The sequence below is a fragment of the Oncorhynchus tshawytscha genome, linkage group LG26 (genome assembly GCF_018296145.1).
Source record: "Oncorhynchus tshawytscha isolate Ot180627B linkage group LG26, Otsh_v2.0, whole genome shotgun sequence".
In the NCBI taxonomy this organism is placed as follows: domain Eukaryota; kingdom Metazoa; phylum Chordata; class Actinopteri; order Salmoniformes; family Salmonidae; genus Oncorhynchus; species Oncorhynchus tshawytscha.
In genome coordinates, this window is record NC_056454.1 from 2881797 (window position 1) to 2906250 (window position 24454).

At 42.8% G+C, this 24454-nt stretch overlaps 1 protein-coding gene across 3 annotated transcripts in view; it reads right to left on the minus strand.

Moving 5' to 3' along the window:
• Nucleotides 1-13220: 13220 nt before the first annotated feature.
• Nucleotides 13221-24454, minus strand: part of tmtc4 (transmembrane O-mannosyltransferase targeting cadherins 4) — a 42331-nt gene continuing 31097 nt past the window's right edge. For 2 of the 3 annotated variants that reach the window (XM_024388661.2, XM_024388660.2), the window contains exons 16-18: nucleotides 15458-15570; nucleotides 14202-14271; nucleotides 13221-13790 (exon numbers count right to left, since the gene is read on the minus strand). In XM_024388661.2, the coding sequence (XP_024244429.1) occupies nucleotides 13639-13790; nucleotides 14202-14271; nucleotides 15458-15570 (335 nt within the window). In that variant the 3' untranslated portion in view covers nucleotides 13221-13638. The remainder of the gene's footprint in view (nucleotides 13791-14201; nucleotides 14272-15457; nucleotides 15571-24454) is intronic. The other variant, XM_042306540.1, reaches the window with a different exon arrangement.

A 24454-nucleotide genomic window follows, 5' to 3' on the forward strand; every position in this document is an offset into this window, starting at 1 on the left:
TGACTCTGTTAATTCCCCTGTTCCTCTGTTTGAGCGACATTATTTGGTTTTGGGACCTTCCCCAAACTGTTGCCACAAAGTTGGTGTCACAGAATCGTCTAAAATGTCATATGCTGTAACATTAAGATTTCCCTTCACTGGGACGAACTAACTTGTTGGAAAGGCGGCATCCTATGACTGTGCCACGTTGAAAGTCACTGAGCTCTTCAGTAAGGTCATTCTTCTGCCAATGTTTGTCTATGGAGATTGCATGGCAGTGTGCTCAATTGTATACACCTGTCAGCAAGAGGTGTGGCTGAAATAACCAAATCCATTCATTTGAATGGGTGTCCACATACCTTTGTATATATAGCGTACCAGTATTTACTTCAATATTTCATTAATTGTGTTAAAAGCACCGGTAGGCAACCCATCTTTTATTAATGTCACTCTCTAGGACACCAGGTTCTTGTCAGTCAGAATAACTAATGAAGACCAAGTTTTTGGGGGTGGGGAGTCATCCCAACAAACTTTTTATGATAATATAAGGTTATTATGATCAAAATGTCTGCTCCCTGCTGACGAGTGTGGTGTATGTGGTATCCAGCCAGCCAGAACAATATGGATCAACATCCACCTTCAAGCCTAGGATGAGATAAAAAAGAATGAAACAGAAGACTGTCAGAAGAGACATACCCGGTAGCCGACTGTTCCCACACTCAGTTCTGGGAGCTCCGTTGGAAACCATCAACTGATCGACTTTTTCGTCTCGTTTTAGTTTCAGGATATCCATAGCGGGTCTGACTGAACTAAGCGACCCTAGCAAGATGTTGTCCAATGAGAAGCACGGGTTAGATTTTTTTGTTTGTCGTGTGTGTAAGCTATTTATTGCAATTTCAAACATCTCCAACATTGTGTCTTTACATCAAAGCAGAGCAAAGAAAAAAAACAGTTACACAACAAGGGTGAAATGTCATTAGTGGATACTAGTGGTGTATGTACAAGAAGGTGGAACTTATCGAAGACTGCCATTGATGGTAAAAAACCATCCAGATCAGGTGTCGTGTCGCCCCCCCGGTGAGTGTATCAGTAACATCAACATCAAAGGGGCTGCGTTCAGTCACAACACGTGCATTCTACTGCATGTGTAAAGAAATGTTGCGGCCCTTAAAGGAGAGACACACCAGCAGTGCTTCAAAAGTTTCCTGCGAGCCGAGGGAGGCAGTAGAAAAAAATTGTGTGTTGACCTTTGAACCCGGAGTGCACAGTTGTTGACTGATGTTTCACGTCCGGGTCAGCGCTTCCCTCAGCAGTGTCCTTTCAGAGAAGCCGAAGTGTGAGAGAGGGAGACAGTGAGACTATGTCTGAGAGAGAGAGAGTGTGTGTGTATATGTGTGTGTGTGTGTGTGTGTGTGTGTGTGTGTGTGTGTGTGTGTGTGTGTGTGTGTGTGTGTGTGTGTGTGTGTGTGTGTGTGTGTGTGTGTGTGTGTGTGTGTGTGTGTGTGTGTGTGTGTGTGAAAGAGAGACCATGTGTGATACTGTTTGTGTGTGTAGCTGTGAGGGATCTCATCACGTCTCTTTGAAGCCTCTATGTTTTCATCCAGTGATGGCTGCCGATGCTGACTTGCTGTCTCGGCTGACCCCTGGTTGCCTCGGTGGACACTTCAGAAAAACTTTCATGGCCAAACACCTTTCTGGGGAAAAGGGGGGAGAATGCTGATGTCTCACACAGTATGACCATTATTTTCAGTACATGTAAAGTAACATAATGAAAATGTTAATGTATTTTTGTCTGTGTAAGAAAGTGTCAACAAATGTTGATAAAAAAAAAACAGATGGTGGAATTTAATTGAAACATTGATTTTGCTCTTGTAGGTGGAAAAATCTTAAGATGTAAGATTTTTTTAAAGTTCTGTGGTCAAACACCTTTCTTACATTAAAACTACAGAGGACGGGAAGAGGAGGGAGGAAACGAGGGATGGAGGAGAGGTGAAAGGTCCTGATCCCACCCCAGTTAGGAAAAGAACAGAGAGATGTGAGTCAAAATAAACACAGTAACACAAACCGTTTGAATGACCGAACCCTATCTGCCAATGCACCTCACAGACAGTAAACAACGATTGAACTATTCTTTTTTCCTCCAGAGTAATATAATGTAGAGTGTTGTGCAAGAATGCAATAAGCAATGGCACTCCCAAGCGGACCTGGGTTGAAATAATATTTGAAATCTTCCAAATACTTTGAGCGTTTGCTTGAGCATGGCTGGAGTGTGACTGGCAAATAGGTGAGGATCGTACATTAGACTACCCCATTGTTTACATTGCGCTAGACAAGCTCAATCGAGCACAGATAAAGGATAGCACAGTATATATAAAGTGAATATAAAGTCATATTCTATTTGAACCCAGGTCTACTCCCGAGGGCTAGCCAAACTAAACACAGTTTTACAATGCCTGTTCTAGACACACAAACGCACTGTGTTCCTCACAGCTGAGATAACATGGGGGTCAGAGATGAGAGAGGAGAGGGTTCACCGAGGATGGGTTCCACACAGATGAAACACAGACACTTAGATAGACATGTGACTAGTGTTAGCTTCTAGAGCACCTGCTACTTACAATATCTTTAAGCAAAGCCATAAGGAAACAACTGTTGGGATTGTTTGATGTTTGATTGCATAGCAGGTTAAAAAAAAATATATATCAAAGTGCCCACTAATGACTAGTCAAGCAAAGGTGCTGTGAATGCTATACCCCCTTCAAGTATTACATGCGTGTTTGCATCTATATGTGTGCGTGTTAAAAGAAAATATGTATTTTTACAGGGACAGATAGGGGATCAGTACAACAGTACTGACTACATTAGTAAAAGTCTTCAAAGGGAATCTCTGACTCTAGTAACCCTAACTCTGACTAACCGAGGGGGGCAGATGGCGTGACCCTAGGCCTGTGTCCCAAATGGCACCTATTTCCCATCGTAGGGCTCTAATCAAAAGTTGTGGGCTATATAGGGAATAGGGTGGCATTTATAGGAACCCTAACCCAGGTGGACAGGTGAGGTGACCCACACCTAGACTTCTGCTCTGCCTGAACAACACAGGGATAGAACTGCGACTGACACTCATGTGTTGGGGAGAACTGACTGTCACTCACACGGACCCCTGGGTTGTGTTCAGTAGGGTACCCGTAGCAAAAACTTTCTGCAATGGCAAACAAAAATCGTTCATATTGGACAAATTCAGGAACTGCTCCCCTGTTTTCTCTGAACAGGCTCCTGCTCTGCCTCAACCCAGGGATGGTAACCCTATCACTCTCTTCTGTCTAACATGGAACATATTATTAGAGGTTGCATATATTTCTACTCCATATGTACATTGAACAAACTATGAGTTTTGACTTTCTGCTCAGTCCAATCCTGTGTTGTGTATATCTAAATAGTGAGTCATTGAAATATTCTGGATCAATAATCTGGGTTAATTTGTTGTAATTACGAGTTTTACCAGACACTGAATATCAGGAGAGATATTTGTTTTATGAAATTATAAAATAATCCAGTTTTTCTTGAGGACATATTCTCTCATGTAGAACAACTTTGTTCTGGCCTTAACCAGCCTGATCTCACAAGCTCACATTCTGTTTCTTAGCAAACCATCTGGTTTCACAAGGCTAACTTTTTTCCTTGTTGTTTGTTGTTTGTGTTGGTTAAAGAGTAAAGTTGTGAACTTCAACTTGCAGTCACCCTCACAGGCTTTGATACAGGGTGCACCTGTATCATGATCATGCTGTTTAATCAGCTTCTTGATACCCCACACCTGTCAGGTGGATTGATTATCTTGACAAAGGATAAATGCTCACTAACAGGGATGTGAAAGAAAGTACACACAATTTGAGAGAAATTGAAAGCTCCCGAGAAAAGTGTTGTGTTCGAGGCCACCTAAAGCGAAACAGATTCAAGACCAATACCAGAGCAAATCAAGTTTGAGTCAAGAATGAGACCAGGATGGGGACAAGGGGTCCGAGACCGAGTTAAGACCAAGACTGATGGGAGGCCAAGACCAAGACCAAGTCAAGACCGAGACCAGGATGGGGACAAGGGGTACAAGACCGAGTTAAGACCAAGACTGATGGGAGGCCAAGACCGAGTCAAGACCGAGACCAGGATGGGGACAAGCGGTACGAGACCGAGTTAAGACCAAGACTGATGGGAGGCCAAGACCGAGTCAAGACCGAGACCAGGATGGGGACAAGGGGTACGAGACCGAGTTAAGACCAAGACTGATGGGAGGCCAAGACCGAGTCAAGACTGAGACCAGGATGGGGACAAGGGGTTTGAGACCGAGTTAAGACCAAGACTGATGGGAGGCCAAGACCGAGTCAAGACCGAGACCAGGATGGGGACAAGGGGTACGAGACCGAGTTCAGACCAAGACTGATGGGAGGCCAAGACCGAGTCAAGACCGAGACCAGGATGGGGACAAGGGGTTCGAGACCGAGTTAAGACCAAGACTGATGGGAGGCCAAGACCGAGTCAAGACCGAGACCAGGATGGGGACAAGGGGTACGAGACCGAGTTAAGACCAAGACTGATGGGAGGCCCAGACCGAGTCAAGACCGAGACCAGGATGGGGACAAGGGGTTCGAGACAGAGTCAAGACCAAGACTGATGGGAGGCCAAAACCGAGACCAGGATGGGGACAAGGGGTTCGAGACCGAGTTAAGACCAAGACTGATGGGAGGCCAAGACCGAGTCAAGACCGAGACCAGTATGGGGACAAGGGGTAGAGACCAAGACTGATGGGAGGCCAAGACCGAGACCAGGATGGGGACAAGGGGTTCGAGACCGAGTTAAGACCAAGACTGATGGGAGGCCAAGACCGAGTCAAGACTGAGACCAGGATGGGGACAAGGGGTCCGAGACTGAGTCAAGACCAAGACTGATGGGAGGCCAAGACCGAGACCAGGATGGGGACAAGGGGTTCGAGACCGAGTTAAGACCAAGACTGATGGGAGGCCATGACCGAGTCAAGACCGAGACCAGGATGGGGACAAGGGGTTTGAGACCGAGTTAAGACCAAGACTGATGGGAGGCCAAGACCGAGTCAAGACCGAGACCAGGATGGGGACAAGGGGTACGAGACCGAGTTCAGACCAAGACTGATGGGAGGCCAAGACCGAGTCAAGACCGAGACCAGGATGGGGACAAGGGGTTCGAGACCGAGTTAAGACCAAGACTGATGGGAGGCCAAGACTGAGTCAAGACCGAGACCAGGATGGGGACAAGGGGTACAAGACCGAGTTAAGACCAAGACTGATGGGAGGCCCAGACCGAGTCAAGACCGAGACCAGGATGGGGACAAGGGGTTCGAGACCGAGTCAAGACCAAGACTGATGGGAGGCCAAAACCGAGACCAGGATGGTGACAAGGGGTTCGAGACCGAGTTAAGACCAAGACTGATGGGAGGCCAAGACCGAGTCAAGACCGAGAACAAGTATGGGGACAAGGGGTAGAGACCAAGACTGATGGGAGGCCAAGACCGAGACCAGGATGGGGACAAGGGGTTCGAGACCGAGTTAAGACCAAGACTGATGGGAGGCCAAGACCGAGTCAAGACTGAGACCAGGATGGGGACAAGGGGTCCGAGACTGAGTCAAGACCAAGACTGATGGGAGGCCAAGACCGAGACCAGGATGGGGACAAGGGGTTCGAGACCGAGTTAAGACCAAGACTGATGGGAGGCCAAGACCGAGTCAAGACCGAGACCAGGATGGGGACAAGGGTCCGAGACCGAGTTAAGACCAAGACTGATGGGAGGCCAAGACCGAGACCAGGATGGGGAGAAGGGGTTCGAGACCGAGTTAAGACCAAGACTGATGGGAGGCCAAGACCGAGACCAGGATGGGGACAAGGGGTTCGAGACTGAGTCAAGACCAAGACTGATGGGAGGCCAAGACCGAGACCAGGATGGGGACAAGGGGTTCGAGACTGAGTCAAGACCAAGACTGATGGGAGGCCAAGACCGAGACCAGGATGGGGACAAGGGGTTCGAGACCGAGTTAAGACCAAGACTGATGGGAGGCCAAGACCGAGTCAAGACCGAGACCAGGATGGGGACAAGGGGTTCGAGACCGAGTTAAGACGGACACCAGAAAAATGTGAGTCCAATTCAAGACCATTTTTGTAATTTGGTCAAATCACCACCATAATAACAGTTCAAAATATCCAGTATTTCTGTGTTAATATGACAGGAAAACATATGAATTCCTTAGATATTCAGAATAGTGAGGGAAAATAGAGCCACTCTACAAATTATTACTAACCCAAAAACAGCGGGAAACAATGGGCCTTCTACGCCTTCAGAGAAGAGCTAAGGATTAATAAAATAATTATTATATAATAATAATTACAATTCTATTATGATTTTCAATGACGTTCTGATTTAATCTCTTCAGTTTTTGGTGGGACAGTGGAAACAACCAATCACATTTTGACTTAATGAGTGGGACCGTTTTTACTAAAACATATGGAAACTTCTGCCTTCTTGAAGGCCAACAGGTCACTGAGCAATAGCAGCAGTATTTTTCCCATGGTCTAGTTAGCTATAGTTAGCTGACGCACTTCTGTACATCGCTCTGTAACGTACAATTTACCTTATTTTAACGCCCCCAAAAATGTAATACTTCCAGGTCAACTGTAACATGAATACCATTGTAAAGCACAATTTCTCCCCTTTCCAGCCAAATCAATGACGAGACCTTCATGCTGCCCGTCTCTGCATGATTGAAGAAGGCAATGAGCTCCGACGGGTCTTTTTAAAAATGGCGGGTGGTGAAGCGAAATCTACTGCGCGATAGTGAAAGGGGGAGATTTTTTTTCACCCGATCTATCCAACTAATCACCTCTAAAATGTAAATAAAAAAATTATGAAGAGTTTATGTAATGTATCATTACATACCTATTTGAAGGTTTGTGTCAAATTTGAATCTGTTTTTTAGGGCGGCACTAAAGTTATCTTCAGAAGTAAACAGCGGTTGTCATGGCTTTTGAGAGTCATGTTGGCTTGCAGTAATGACACAAAATATGTATGCATTCAGTTGTGCAATTGACTAGGTATCCCCCTTACCCTGTCCCTTTCTTGTTTTAAATATGCGAGAGAAGAGCTACACCTGGTGGAGAGAGGCTGTACGACACAGAATGAGTCACATTATGCGTGTTGTACGTTACGTCATGACAGTTCATCATTTAACGCACAGTGTCAGAGGGGTCAGTTGTTTCAACTCCAATACTAATCGGGCCATTGCCATGTCAATCAATGCTTGAATAGAAAGGTAGTTCACACCCCAGATTTGGACGCCAACACAGTCCCATTAGTTTTCATTCCAGCCTCGTTTGAATGCCGCGGTTGCATACATTTGTACGGAATGGGGTTAGTCAACAGTGGCTTCAGTTGTCGGCTAGTTTGCAGCAGCTGCAGCGCGTGTATTAAAAGGGGACGGTGTTGCTAATTTGTTAGCTTCGCCCTTTTCAAGAATAACATTCAACAAGAAGTTAAGTTTCAAATGATCATCTGGTGAGTGGAACTGTGCTTTTCATTGCAGCGTGCTTGTTAGCCATCTCTTTGAAAAGAACTTGCGTGTGAAACAGTGTTTGAATTTAAAGTGGAACTGACAGCGTTTCAGCAACATGACATCTTATTCAAATCGGTTCATACTGTATACACCCCAAAGAAAAAAATCTGACAAGCAACCATTTTCACATTTAAATTTCACACAGAAATTCTCAGAATGTTTGGGAATTACGTATACTAAGGAATTTGTGAAAATTCTATAGAAATATACTGTGGTTAAGGGGCCGTGTGTTTGGACAATTTATAGACACTGCAGTAAATTAAACCAAATGAAAACATCTGCCTTGTCCAGGACTAAAGTCTACACAGACCGGTGTGCTATAGCCAAGCAGAGCTACAGCTACAATACAAACAAGCCATTTGCAACAGCGCAAATTTACATTAGAAGGCCATTTGCCAAAAAACACATGAATGGATTTCTGCAAATATATAAACATCAAAGGAGTCCCCTTACATTTGGGAACTTTACAGTCCTATTGATCAAACAACCATGGAAAGGTAGACTCTCTCCATCTGTTATGCACATCAACAACTAATGTGTCACGGTCGTCGTAATAATTATCAGACCAAGCTGCAGCGTGATATGGTTTCCACATATTATTTTATTGAACAGGCACAAAACAACAAAGAATGAAGGACACAAACAACGAACCGTGACGACAGAGGTTCACCATGCCTAAAAACAATATCCCACAAAACGCAGGTGGAGCACAGGCTACCTAAATATGATCCCCAATTAGAGACAACGATAACTAGCTGCCTCTAATTAGGAGCCATATCAAGCACACCAACCTAGAAATATCAAAACTAGACTGACCCCTAGTCACGCTCTGACCTTAACACCATAGAGAACCAAGGGCTCTCTATGGTCAGGGCGTGACATAATGCTAGCCAGAGCAACATTAGCTAAAATCTAAAGAAGGAACATTAGATAAACCCTCTCAAACATTTTCAGCTAGTTGGCCATCAAAATTGCCCTGTGTGCTAAAAAATGACGTTTTTTTGCAAATGCTTATTGGTTGTGTTTTGGACCTACTGGCTTATTATGTCCGTGTTTATGACCTGCTAAACTTTATCAAAACCTAGTTTGCATATCAAGTATTGCCTTAGTTAGCATTTAGTGGTAGATATAAATTGAAACCTCTTTCCTACCAGCTACTAATGTCATTATTCTGCTCCATGCCAAAACCAGTGAGAGCTGCAAACACTTGCTGCCTGCAGATGATATTCCAATTAGGCGATGTGTGCTGCTCGCATTTGAATATAGTTAATGTGCTTTGCGATTGAGTAGGCTAATTTGGGCATGATTTCTCTATTGTACTACATAATTGATCAATCGTATACCTCCACTACACTACTTTGATACTCATCAATAGGGATTAATAAGTAAGTAGAGGCAATACCCACTGAAAGACAACTGGGTATATGGTTTATACCTGTCTGTGTATGCCCTCCACTTTCCTACATGAGTGTCCTGGTATTACGGTTGCTGTCAAAATCCCGAACCTGTCACATACCGAATGACTATAGGTTCGCCACTGCGCAAACATGTCTATATCCAGCTAGCAATGAGGAATCGGCCCAGAAGCGGCCCTCTTCCGGGGGGTCGGAACTGATTGAATCGGCCCAGTGTCAGGTGTCGGACTCTGCCCAGAATCAAAATGAATGACTGCCCAGAATCGGCCCAAGTACATCGGGCAGTTTCTGTATACCGGAGTCCCCCCATGGCAAATTTCAATAAATGTATACAAAATTACCAGATTTAGTCATTTTAAATATTACTATTTTATACATTCATATTAAACCCATCCACACAAAAACAAAAACATTTTGTTGGAGGAAACCCCATACACCTGGTGACCGTGTCAGCATGCATGCGCCTGGCCACAGGAGTCACTACAGTGCGATGGGACAAGGACATCCCGGCCGGCCAAACCTTCCTCTAACTCGGATGACGCTGGGTCAATTGTGTGTCACCTCATGGGTCTCCCGGTCGCGGCCGGCACAGGTCTCGAACCAGCATCTGTAGCAACGCAGTTTGCACTGCAATGCAGTTTCTTACACTGCGGCACCACTGGGGAGGCTTCCTCATCAAAGTTTTTAATGCTTATCAAAGTATGAAAATACTAAAATACTAACAAATTACTGCCCAGAATTGGCCCAAGCCCCAAGTAATACATTCCCTAATCTGTTTCACCTGCTCCTGTGATTGTCTCCACCCCCTTCCAGGTGTCATTTTTTCCCCCCAGTGTATTTATCCCTGTGTTTCTTGCCTCTCCGTGCCAGTTCATCTTGTATGTTTAAGTCATGTCAACAAGCGTGGTTTTCCCTGTACTCCTTTTGCTATTCTCCTTTTTCTAGTCCTCCCGATTTTGACCCTTGCCTGTTTCTGGACTCAGTACCAGCCTGCCTGACCATTCTGCCTGCCTTGACCACGGGCCTGTCTGCCACTCTGTACCTCCTGCACTCTGATCTGGTTTGACCTTTTGCCTGTCCACGAGCATTCTCGTGCCTACCCCTTTGGATGAATAAACATTTAAAGACTCCAATCATCTGCCTCCTGTGTCTGCATCTGGGTCTCGCCTTGTGTCATGATAGGTAGCTCACAACAGAATAGGCCCAAGCTCAATCCCCACATCTTGGCCATAAGTAATCTGCCAACGTCAGCCGAGTCTGACTCTCAGCCGGAATCGGTCCAGATCCACTGTGCAGGATGGGTAATAGACAAGGCTGTTAAGATATTTATGTTTCAAGAAAGGAGTGTATATACACTGCTCAAAAAAATAAAGGGAACACTTAAACAACACAATGTAACTCCAAGTCAATCACACTTCTGTGAAATCAAACTGTCCACTTAGGAAGCAACACTGATTGACAATAAATTTCACATGCTGCTGTGCAAATGGAATAGACAACAGGTGGAAATTATAGGCAATTAGCAAGACACCCCCAATAAAGGAGTGGTTCTGCAGGTGGTAACCACAGACCACTTCTCAGTTCCTGGCTGATGTTTTGGTCACTTTTGAATGCTGGCGGTTCTTTCACTCTAGTGGTAGCATGAGACGGAGTCTACAACCCACACAAGTGGCTCAGGTAGTGCAGCTCATCCAGAATCGCACATCAATGCGAGCTGTGGCAAGAAGGTTTGCTGTGTCTGTCAGCGTAGTGTCCAGAGCATGGAGGCGCTACCAGGAGACAGGCCAGTACATCAGGAGACGTGGAGGAGGCCGTAGGAGGGCAACAACCCAGCAGCAGGACCGCTACCTCCGCCTTTGTGCAAGGAGGAGCAGGAGGAGCACTGCCAGAGCCCTACAAAATGACCTCCAGCAGGCCACAAATGTGCATGTGTCTGCTCAAACGGTCAGAAAAGACTCCATGAGGGTGGTATGAGGGCCCGACGTCCACAGGTGGGGGTTGTGCTAACAGCCCAACACCGTGCAGGACGTTTGGCATTTGCCAGAGAACACCAAGATTGGCAAATTCGCCACTGGCTCCCTGTGCTCTTCACAGATGAAAGCAGGTTCACACTGAGCACGTGACAGACGTGACATAGTCTGGAGATGCCGTGGAGAACATTCTGCTGCCTGCAACATCCTCCAGCATGACCGGTTTGGTGGTGGGTCAGTCATGGTGTGGGGTGGCATTTCTTTGGGGGGCCGCACAGCCCTCCATCTGCTCGCCAGAGTTAGTCTGACTGCCATTAGGTACCGAGATGAGATCCTCAGACCATATGCTGGTGCGGTTGGCCCTGGGTTCCTCCTAATGCAAGACAATGCTAGACCTCATGTGGCTGAAGTGTGTCAGCAGTTCCTGCAAGAGGAAGGCATTGATGCTATGGACTGGCCCGCCCGTTCCCCAAGCCTGAATCCAATTGAACACATCTGGGATATCATGTCTCGCTCCATCCACCAATGCCATGTTGCACCACAGACTGTCCAGGAGTTGGCGGATGCTTTAGTCCAGGTCTGGGAGGAGATCCCTCAGGAGACCATCCGCCACCTCATCAGGAGCATGCCCAGGCATTGTAGAGAGGTCATACAGGTACGTGGAGGCCACACACACCACTGAGCCTCATTTTGACTTATTTTAAGGACATTACATCAAAGTTGGATCAGCCTGTAGTGTGGTTTTCCACTTTAATTTTGAGTGTGACTCCAAATCCAGACCTCCATGGGTTGATAAATTTGATTTCCATTGATAATTTGTGTGATTTTGTTGTCAGCACATTCAACTATGTAAAGAAAAAATTATTTAATAAGAATATTTCATTCATTCAGATCTAGGATGTGTTATTTTTGTGTTCCCTTTATTTTTTTGAGCAGTGTATTTGGCCTGGTGAAGCGGTTTTATGAGGTGACTGAATGGAAGCTGATAATGGGTTTTATACTCGGCTGGTCTCGGGAAGAAATGTTGAGTCCTCAGTGTCTGAGACCAAGTACAAATGTATCTGACACCGAGACAAGACGATGACACTCAATATGACAAGACTAAGACTCAATATGTGGTCTCGATACCGGACTCAAAACCAGTACTTGCTGCATTATGTAGGTAGCTAGATTAAAAACATTAGCTAAATAGCCAGCCAATAGCTAGCAAGCTAAATGAGATCCTTTGAAAAGAGAACTAACCAGCAAAGCAGTTTAGCTAATCTAGATGTCTTCCCATTTCAGTGTTTTAGATGGTTAGCTGGTATAAAATGAAAATAGCCTTGTCATTTTTACATGCAATGTGCTTACCATTTTGATGTGGGAAAATAGATATTGTTTTCCACTGGTTGAAAGCTATTGCTCGGTTTTCACTTGGCTCATGTAAATTCTGTAGTTTCCCCTTTAAACATCTTAAGGTCAAAATCCCCATAGTTCCCATTTCTCTCATGTAAATGTTGTATCTACATCAATAGATTCAATTAGCAATTTATTTGGGAAATATCCCATCTTTTCTTCACTAGCATGCAGATTTCAAGTTGTACTGGATTCATTTGAATCTGTTAAGACATTGAGTACATGTTTAGTATATTTGGTACATTTATACTGAACAAAAATAAACACAACGTGCTTCAATTTAAATGATTTTACTGAGTTACAGTTCATATAATGAAATCAGTCAATTGAAATAAATTCATTAGGCCCTAATCTATGGCCTGGGCCCACCCAACCAGGATATATTTTTTCCCCCAACTTTATTACATTCAGAAATACTTCAGTTTCATCATGCTCCCTCAACTTGAGACATCTGTGGCATTGTGTTGTGTGACAAAACTACACGTTAGCATGTCATTTTATTATCCCCAGCACAATGTGCACCTGTGTAATGATCATGCTTGTTTAATCAATGTCTTGATGCGACACACCCGCCGGGTGGATGGATTATCTTGGCAAAGGAGAAATGCCCACGAACAAGGATGTTAACAAATATGTGCACAACATGAGAGAAATAAGCTTTTTGTGCGTATCAAACATTTCTGGGATATTTTATTTCAGCTCACATGGGACCAACACTTTACATGTCGCGTTAATTTTTGTTCAGTATAGTATGTTTAGTTTTCTTTGTGAGAAGCACGTTTATTTAAAATGACGTGATTTGGTTTATGTAGATACATTTAAATGTTAACACACAGTAACCAAAAATCTGATTTTATTTGCATATTCATACAGTTTGAAACAAATTTGCAAACAGTAGAATGTTCGCCACAAGTTTCCCCATAATTGTTTTCCAGAAGTTCACAATTCGCCTTAAATTTGCCACAAAACGAATTTGCATGTGAAAAAGTTTTTTTTCCCAGTAAGGGAAGACGCATCATTCACCCAAGTTTATTTAAAATCGGGCCAGTGCTGTCAGACATCGCGTGTGACTAACGTACGAACAGACAGAGACCGATCTAGTCCCCTTCCCATAATGGGGGACAAGCAACAGAACATGTTACACAAAACAGTCTTTATTTCTTAAATAGAATGGAAACAGTACAAAGCTGGAATGAATGAATGGTTATTTGCGTATGTGTGTGTGTTGCAGCATGCAGTCAGTGGTTGAGTCCCTCAGGGTGGTGTGGTCCTGTAAAGCTGGTCCAGTTTGCGTCGCAGCATGTTGTAGTTGTCCCGGGTGCCTGGGGCTACTGGATCCAGCTTCAGAGACAGCTCGTAGTGCTTCTTCGCCAGCTCCAGCTTCCCCCAGCGATGGTACAGCACCGCTGAGATGGAGGAGAGGGAGAGGAGAGACACAGACATATTATTGTGAGGCCAAAGACACGGTGTGGAACACTCAGAATAAACATGCCTCTGATTTTGAGAATAAGGAATCACAATTCATGTCAGCCTCTTCGTGACATTTCTACCTGCAACTTTCTACCTTGTACCTACTGAAGGTGGCCCATGCATTTACTTCATATAATGTTTCTAACTGTTACTCTTGCTTGAGACCAAACCCATCACATTATCCCAAAACTGTTAATTAAACACACCACATTGAGGTATTATGGATTTATTTATGTGGCAAGTGTCTTAATACAAAAGACACATATACTGTATATGAAAAACATTTATATGGGTCTATAAGAACTATGGTTCGACATCAAACGTATCTCGGAACCCACTGGTCTTACCCAGATTGCCATGGCAACTGGCAGCATTTGGGTTGATCCTCAGAGCCTGGAGGAAGAAGCCTTCGGACTCCTGATTGGGCACAAAACACAGGACATGTTTCAGTGTGTGTGGGTGTCTGGCTGCATTAGGAGTGCAGTCACACACACACCTGTACCCCTGCACATTGACTCGGTACCAGTACCCCCTGTATATAAGCCTCATTTGAGTTATTTTATAGTGTTATTTTTTACTTTAGTTTATTTAGATAATATTTTCTTAACTATATTTTCTTAAAACTGCATTCTTGGTAAAGGGCTTGTAAGTAATCATTTCACGGTAAGGGTTACACCTGTTGTATTTGGCGCATGTGACAAATAACATTTGATTTGAGTCCAAAAAAAATAGTTTAAATCCCACTGACTTCATGCGGTTAAGTCTGTTTCTGTGGTAACATGGACTCTTAACCACGTGATGAAAATGTGTTGCTCCTTGCAAGAAACAAGCAAGGTGTTGTAGCAAACGAGTGTTAGGTTGCAGCACACACACACACAGAAATAGAATGAATAGAACAGGCTTACAACCTCTAACCCTGGAAATGTGACTGGTAAACTCATGGGTACACTCGCAATGGCTGCCTGGTATTGTGATACAATCATTTCCATGGTAATATAGAATGTTCATTCAAATGATGTTAACTGATGGGGCTCATGCAATGGAATGTATTTTTTGTAATGTCAGTTGAGTTCAATCAACAAATCACAGCACAAATAGACAGGTACATTTCCTGGTTTCAGTTCCTGCTTTACTCCTAGCTTGAAGATAAAAGTTAGGACTCCATGTGAAAGCTTTAAGAAAATAAACATTCACATGACCAGCGCCGTTGCTAACTTGCATAGCGGGTCCCATTGCTGCAAAAAGTTATGGGGTATTAGAATCCTCGTTTTAACCTTTGTTATCTTCAACCTAGCTTTTCTCCTTTGCTGCTATACTTGCAATTGCCACCAGTCCAGCCATTATGCCATTATTGACTTGAATGAGGACGTCCATTTCATTCATTCTATTTCTATGGCAGCACATGCAGTCAGGAGCGGAGGAGAGGAGAAAATGTGTCTTAATCACATGATTAGATTATTTTTTACTAAATTGCTATTCCAACGGTTGAAACGTGACCGCGGTCATTTGGCTGACCAATTACTGTCATCCAAAATTTCATGACTGTCACAGCCCTAGTTGAGGTAAATTATTGTAAGTAATTTCTCTCTCTGGGCTTACTGACCTTATACTTCTGTAGTTTGCCCAGGACGTTGGCCAATGAGAACATGATGGTGTGGTCGTTAGGGAGGAGCTTTAGGGCCTCTCGGCCAATTGCCTCCGCCTGGGCTAGGTTGCCTAGACGACAGGAGAGAGAAGGGAAAGACATGAGAAGGACAGACGGATAGTCAGACACAGACAAGCGAGATTGAACTTGGTAGTTCAAAGCCTGTGGACATGCAAGGTGGAAATCCAAGTCATGAGGAGAACAAAGTTTAAAACCGTCAGACCACAAGTCAGCTTTAAAAGTCTTAATTGGAAGTCGATGCATTCATAGAATACAATTGTCAACTGCTTGTACGAACGTACAGAGCTTTAAAGCAAGTGCTTCTACCTTTATACAATAGATAAAATGATGAAACCCAATATAACCTGAGCGCCCAGTGTGCGTGTACATGTGTGTGTTGTCTGTGGTGTGTAGAGCAGAGTTTTTCCTCTCCACACATGGAAGAGCGCTTTAGCTTCCTAATTAGGAGCTGAACACAAGGACCACTGGCTTATTGATCTCTGTCAGACCTGTCTGACCAGGGAGGGAAGGTGGGAAGGAGAGAGATAGAGGAAGGGAAGGTGGGAGGGAGAGAGAGATAGATGGAGAGAGGCCCCGAGTCATGCTCTGCGTGCACATGTGTATGCTATATGTGTGCATATAAACTCAGCAAAAAAAGAAACATCCCTTTTTCAGGACCCTGTATTTCAAAGAGAATTTGTAAAAATACAAATAACTTCACAGATTTTCATTGTAAAGGGTTTAAACACTGTTTCCCATGCTTGTTCAATGAACATTAAACAATTAATGAACATGCACCTGTGGAACGGTAATTAAAACTTCTTAGGGCTAGGCCACTTTTTTTCTCCACTTTCTGCCTGAATGACGTGCCTAAAGTAAACTGCCTGTAACTCAGGCCATGAAGCCAGGATATGCATATAATTGGTACCATTGGAAAGAAAACACTTTGCCGTTTATAGACATTTTTAAATAATGCAGGAGAATATAACACAAAAGACATGGTAGGAGAAAATCCAAAGAAAAACAAACAGATGTTTTTTTGTTGAGAAAGACCATACTCTTAGAAATGAAAAAGGTCATATTGCAATTCCTATGGCCTCCACAGAGTGTCAGCAGTCTACGTTCAAGGTTTCAGGCATGTAACTTCAAAAACGAATAAGAAATAACAGTTTTAGTAGAGGGACACAGTCTTGGAAATTCGTGTTTGCGTGTGCCATGAAGACATTACGCACCTGCTAAAATCAGTTTCCTATTGAACATACTTCTTTCCGAAATAAATATAATAGTTTCATTACATTTTAGGATATCTGAGGAGTAAATAGAAACGTATTTTGACTTGTTGAAACAAAGTTTAGGGGTAGAATTATCGGATTCTTTCTCTGCAAGATGAACGAGTGGATGACTCAAATCGGTGAAGCAAACAAAACTGACATTTTGGGATATAAAGAAGGATTTTATCTTACAAAACGACACTACATGTTAAAGCTAGGACCCTTTGGATGTCAAATCAGAGGAACATTTTCAAAAAGTAAGTGAATATTTAATCGTTATATGTGAATGTATGAAACCTGTGCCGGTGGAAAAATATTTTGATGTGGGGCGCCGTCCTCAAACAATCGCATGGCATGTTTTTGCTGTAGTAGCTACTGTAAATCGGACAGTGCAGTTAGATTAACGCAAATATAAGACATTTACAGTTGAAGTCGGAAGTTTACATCCACTTAGGTTGGAATCATTATATCTCGTTTTTCAACCACTCCACAAATTTCTTGTTAACAAACTATAGTTTTGGCAAGTCGGTTTGGACATCTACTTTGTGCATGACATGTAATTTTTCTTTCAAACAATTATTTACAGACAGATTATTTAACTTATAATTCACTGTATCACAATTCCAGTGGGTCAGAAGTTTACATACACTAAGTTGACTGCGCCTTCAAACAGCTGGGAAAATGACAGAAAATGATGTCAAGGCTTTAGCAGCTTCTGATAGGCTAATTGACATCATTTGAGTCAATTGGAGGTGTACCTGTGGATGTATTTCAAGGTATACCTTCAAACTCAGTGCCTCTTTGCTTGACATCATGGGAAAATCAAAATAAATCAGCCAAAACCTAAAAAAAAAACCTGTAGACCTCCACAAGTCTGCTTCATCCTCGGGAGCAATTTCCAAACACCTGAAGGTACCACGCTCATCTGTACAAACAATAGTACGCAAGTATAAACACCAAGTATAAACACCACACAGCAGTCATACCGCTCAGGAAGGAGAGGCGTTCTGTCTCACAGAGATGAACGTACTTTGGTGCGAAAATTGCAAATCAATCCCAGAACAACAGCAAAGGACCTTGTGAAGATGCTGGAGGAAACAGGTACAAAGTATCTATATCCACAGAAAAACGAGGGCTATATCAACATAACCTGAAAGGCCGCTCAGCAAGGAAGAAGACACTGCTCAAAAACCGCCATAAAAAAGCCAGACTACAGTTTACAACTACACATGGGGACAAAGATCGTACTTTTGAGAAATGTCCTCTGGTCTGATGAAACAAAAATAGAACTGTTTGGCCATAATGACCCTCGTTATGTTTGGAGGAAAAAGCGGGAGGCTTGCAAGCCGGAGAACGCCATCCTAACCGTGAAGCATGGGGGTGGCAGCATCATGTTGTGGGGGTGCTTTGCTGCAGGAGTGACTGGTGCACTTCACAAAATAGATAGCATTATGAGGATGGAAAATTATGTGGATAAATTGAAGCAACATCTCAAGACATCAGTCAGAAAGTTAAAGCTTGGTCGCAAGTGGGTCTTCCAAATGAACAATGACCCCAAGCATACTTCCAAAGTTGTGGCAAAATTGCCTAAGGACAACAAAGTCAAGGTATTGGAGTGGCCATCACAAAGCCCTGACCTATAGAACATTTGTGGGCAGAACTGAAAAAGCATGTGCGAGCTAGGAGGCCTACAAACGTGACTCAGTTACACCAGCTCTGTCAGGAGGAATGGGCCAAAATTCACCCAACTTATTGTGGGAAGCTTGAGGAAGACTACCAGAAACGTTTGACCCAAGTTAAACAATTTAAAGGTAATGGTACCAAATACTAATTGAGTATGTAAACTTCTGACCCACTGGGAATGTGATGATAGATATAAAAGCCAAAATAAATCACTCACTACTATTATTCTGACATTTCACATTCTTAAAATAAAGTGGTGATCCTAACTGACCTAAGACAATAGATTTTTAATAGGATTACATGTGAGGAATTGTGAAAAACTGGGTTTAAATGTATTTGGCTAAGGTGTATGTAGGGGACGGCAGGGTAGCCTAGTGGTTAGAGCGTTGGGCTAGTAACCGAAAGGTTGCAAGTTCGAATCGCCAAGCTGACAAGGTACAAATCTGTCGTTCTGCCCCTGAACAAGGCAGTTAATCCAGTGTTCCTAGGCTGTCATTGAAAATAAGAATTTGTTCTTAACTGACTTGCCTAGTTAAATAAAGGTTAAATGTTTAAAAAAAGTAGACTCCCGACTTCAACTGTATATGTACATAAGTGTTTAAAATGTATTTGAATTGCACTCCCTCCAGTTTCACCGGAAGTTGTCCAGCCAGGAAACACCTATCCTTAAGAAGTTTTAAGACGCTTACAGACAGTAGACAATTAAGGTCACAGTTATGAAAACTTAAACTTTGGTTAAAAAACTAAAGAGGCCTTTCTACTGACTCTGAAAAACACCAAAAGAAAGATGCCCAGGGTCCCTGCTCATCTGCGTGAACGTGCCTTAGCCATGCTGCAAGGAGACATAAGGACTGTGGATAGGGCAATAAATTACAATGTCCGTACTGTGAGATGCCTAAGACAGCGGGACAGACAGCTGATCATCCTCACAGTGGCAGACCACGTGTAACAACACCAGCACAGGATCGGTACATCCAAACGGGACAGGTACAGGGACAGGTACAGGATGGCAACAACAACTGCCCGAGTTACACCAGGAATGCACAATCCCTCCATCAGTGCTCAGACTGTCCGCAATAGGCTGAGAGAGGCTGGACTGAGGGCTTGTAGGCCCGTTGTAAGGCAGGTCCTCACCAGACATCACCAGCAACAACGTCGCCTATCGGCACAAACCCACCGTTGCTGGACCAGACAGGACTGGCAAAAAGTGCTATTCACTGACGAGTCGCAGTTTTGTCTCACCAGTGGTAATGGTCCGATTCGCATTTATCGTTGAAGAAATTAGCGTTACACCGAGGCCTATACTCTGGAGTGGGATCGATTTGGAGGTGGAGGGTCTGTCATGGTCTGGAGTGGTGTGTCACAGCATTATCGGACTGAGCTAGTTGTCGTTGCAGGCAATCTCAATGCTGTGCGTTACAGGGAAGACATCCTCCTCCCTTGTGTGATACCATTCACGCAGGCTCAACCTGACATGACCCTCCTGAATGACAATGCCACCAGCTATACTGCTTGTTCTGTGCGTGATTTCCTGCAAAACAGGAATGTCAGTGTTTTGCTAAGGCCAACGAAGAACCCGGATCTCAATCTGATTGAGCACGTCTGGGACTTGTTGGCTCAGAGGGTGACGGCTAGGGCCATTCCTCCCAGAAATGTCCGGGAACTTGCAGGTGCCTTGGTGGAAGAGTGGGGTAACATCTCACAGCAAGTACGGGAAAATCTGGTGCAGTCCATGAGGAGGAGATGCACTGCAGTAGTTGATGCAGCTGGTGGCCACACCAGATACTGACTGTTACTTTTGATTTTGACCCCCCTTTGCTCAGGGACACATTATAAAATTTATGTTCGTCACGTCTGTGGAACTTGTTCAGTTTATGTCTCAGTTGTTGAATCTTGTTATGTTCATACAAATATTTACACATGTTAAGTTTGCTGAAAATAAACAGGGTTGACAGTGAGAGGATGTTTCTTTTATTGCTGAGTGTATGTGTGCTAGCTCAGCTTTGTCTCTGTGCAATAAAGGAGAATAAAGGAAGCACACCCCAGTTACTTTATGTTTTTTGGTGACATGTAGGCTTGGCAGATTTGGGGAAGAAATTATGGGGAGAAGGGGTGGAGGAGGGGGATTCTGAATTCTGAGGGGGCACTTCTCTGTGTCTGCCTTGCGTTTGATCATGTGCATGCTGGCTGGTGATTGGATGGTTCTAGGGCCCTCCTGGGAGACCCCGCCCCCCTCGGGAGAGGCTTCTGACAAAAGCGGCGCCAACGTCTGGAAATCAGCGCATTCTCCACACGGCAGGGAAGAGTGCCTTTGGAAAACTCCACACACAAAGCTTTAATACATAAATTTCAAGCATTGCCGGTTCCTGCTCTTCCAGTCTAATCACGTTGGGCGCTTAGATCAAATTTCCCCCCATTTTTTTTTTTTTTTAGCTTTGTCTCTGTCTTCACTGCTGTTAACGTACAGAAACAATCTTTGAACAACTGTGCGTACGGATGAATGAGTAAAAATGAGGCATTTGACTAACTCTGCGGCGCATGTAATCAATGGAAATTCATCCATTACTCAACTATTAAAGATTGATTTTGAATATCCAAAATAGTTTGGGCACAAAACAAAGCAAGTGATGGGTATTGTCACTCATAGTATCTCCCATTAGACAGCAACTGTGGTGAGTGTGTCAAAGTGTGTGTTAGTGGTGTGTGTGGTACGCACATGGCTCTAAAGAACGACCATTTTGGTTGCTTATGCTCCTAGATACATGCTCCCAGATAATAATTGTTGTAATGATAGTCTTCATTGTGCAGTTGTTTCCAAGTGCCCTAGAGAAGAATGTGAATGCAGATTCGTGCAATCCAAAGCCCACATGTAAAGAATGTTAAAGAATTCATCAGTGACTTGTATTTCTTGCAACTTTCCTGAGACGTATTCAATTCCAAATTAAATGTTAACTGTAAAGTAAACTTACCTGGCACAATAATACGATTTTATGATGATCTGTATCGATCGAGTGTCTTGTTTTATAAACAGAATTGAAATTAAAAAGGGCAAATATACCCTGCAAAACATGTGTTTTATTTTCTTCCCCAGAATGTGGTCTCCTGATGTGGTTTAAGCATTCTTGTGGACTTAGAGAAACAACAAAATTGGATGTTCTATTAAAAAAGGTATGATTTTGAGACTGAAAACCTGAAGAAAAGAAAACTAGGGAAATCAGAAACACGGAGGGGAAAAAACTAGACAATTTTTTGGGGTGATTTTTGGTGTTATTATGGCGAATAAATGTATCGACTGGTAAGAATTATGAGTGGATCATAGATTTTTTCATCTACCTGCAAAAGTGCTTGGTGGACCAAAATGTTTGTTTTTAGGTTCTCGTCATAAACCATGTCGCGGGTCGTTCAAAAACCACGCATTTGTTTACACCTTGTTCAGTCATGTTACCTCATTAGCTAACAACCTGGTTACTTTACCAGTATATATCTAAACATTTGGGGGCACAGAAAGAAAGAGAGAGCTTGGGATGAGAGAGGGTGCTTTAGCGGAAGTCAATTGGAGGGTTACTTAGTAGCAATGCAAATATCACGGTACAGCTAATATGGATACTCAATCACCATGGTACATTTACAAACATATTATGATAAATAGATTTGGAACTTGTATCTCATTATGGTAAATGGTGAAATAAGTATAGCCAGTTATAATTGTAATGGTGTAGCAGATGATAAGAACATAACAATATTTAACTGGCTCAAAGAGAAGGAATATAATATCTACTGTCAACAGGAAACTCATTCAACAATTTAAGTTGTTATATACACTACTGTTCAAAAGTTTGGGGTCACTTAGAAATGTCCTTGTTTTTGAAAGAAAAGCACATTTTTTGTCCATCAAAATAACATCAAATTGATCAGAATTACAGAGTAGACATTGTTAATGTGGTAAATGACTATTGTAGCTGGAAACGGCAGATTTTTTATGGAATATCTACATAGGCATTATATACATATCTACATCTACATAGGCATTATCAATAACCATCACTCCTGTGTTCCAACGGCACGTTGTGTTAGCTAATCCAAGTTGATCATTTTAAAAGGCTAATTGATCATTAGAAAACCCTTTTGCAATTATGTTAGCACAGCTGAAAACGGTCATACTGATTAAAAAAGCAATACAACTGTCCTTCTTTAGACTAGTTGAGTATCTGGAGCGTCAGCATTTGTAGGTTCAATTACAGGCTCAAAACGGCCAGAAACAAAGACCTTTCTTCTGAAACTCGTCAGTCCATTCTTGTCCTGAGAAATTATGGCTATTCCATGCGAGAAATTGCCAAAAAACTGAAGATCTCGTACAACGCTGTGTACTACTCCCTTCACAGAATAGTGCAAACTGTCTCTAACCAGAATAGAAAGAGGATTGGTAGGCCCCGGTGCACAACTGAGCAGGAGGACTATTACATTGTGTCTAGAGTTTGAGAAACAGATGCCTCACAAGTCCTCAACTGGCAGCTTAATTAAATAGTATCCTCAAAACACCAGTCTCAACGTCAACAGTGAAGAGGCAACTCTGGGATGCTGGCCTTCTAGGCAGAGTTGCAAAGAAAAAGCCATATCTCAGACAGGCCAATAAAAATAAAATTTTAACATGGGCAAAAGAACACAGATACTGGACAGAGGAACTCTGACTAGAAGGCAAGCATCCCGGAGTCGCCTTGTCACTGTTGATGTTGAGACTGGTGTTTTGTAGATAAAAAAAAAAATCTGCCGTTTACAGCTACAATAGTCATTTACAACATTAACAACAGTGTATTTCAGATCAATTTGATGTTATTTTAATTGACAAAAAAATGTGTTTTTCTTTCAAAAACAAGAACATTTCTAAGTGACCCAATACTTTTGAACGGTAGTGTATTTCTCCCATGGGCAAAGAAACTCAAAAGGGGTGATGTTATTAATTAACAGTCATTTTGATCCCAACGTGCAATATGTTCATGTTTAAATATGTTATTGGACCATAAACAGATATGGGTCATTAACCTTTACGGACCAAATAATGATGATCCACACTTCTTATTATCAACCCTGCAAGGAAAACAAAAATCTCTGAAACTGGAAACACTTATCTCCCTCACTAGCTTTAAGCACCAGCTGCCAGAGCAGCTCACAGATTACTGCACCTGTACATAGCCCATCTATAATTTAGCCCAAACAACTACCTCTTCCCCTACTGTATTTATTTATTTATTTTGCTCCTTTACACCCCATTATTTCTATTTCTACTTTGCACATTCTTCCACTGCAAATCTACCATTCTAGTGTTTTACTTGCTATATTGTACGTACTTCGCCACCATGGCCTTTTTTTTGCCTTTTTTACCTCCCTTATCTCACCTCATTTGCTCACATTGTATATAGACTTATTTTTCTACTGTATTATTGACTGTATGTTTGTTTTACTCCATGTGTAACTCTGTGTTAAATAAAGGTGAAATTAAATGTAATTTTTTTTATAATGAATTATTATGGTGGGAGATTATAATATTGTTTAAATACCTCAATGGACCGTAAAGGAAATCACACTACAAACTATCACCTTCATGCACTTTTAAGGAAATCATGAATATCATGGATATACAGTGGGGCAAAAAAGTATTTATTCAGCCACCAATTGTGCAAGTTCTCCCACTTAAAAAGATGAGAGAGGCCTGTAATTTTCATCATAGGTCCACTTCAACTATGACAGACAAAATGAGAGAAAAAAATCCAGAAAATCACATTGTAGGATTTTTAATGAATTTATTTGCAAATTATGGTGGAAAATAAGTATTTGGTCAATAACAAAAGTTTATCTCAATACTTTGTTATATACCCTTTGTTGGCAATGACAGAGGTCAAACGTTTTCTGTAATTCTTCACAAGGTTTTCACACACTGTTGCTGGTATTTTGGCCCATTCCTCCATGCAGATCTCCTCTAGAGCAGTGATGTTTTGGGGCTGTT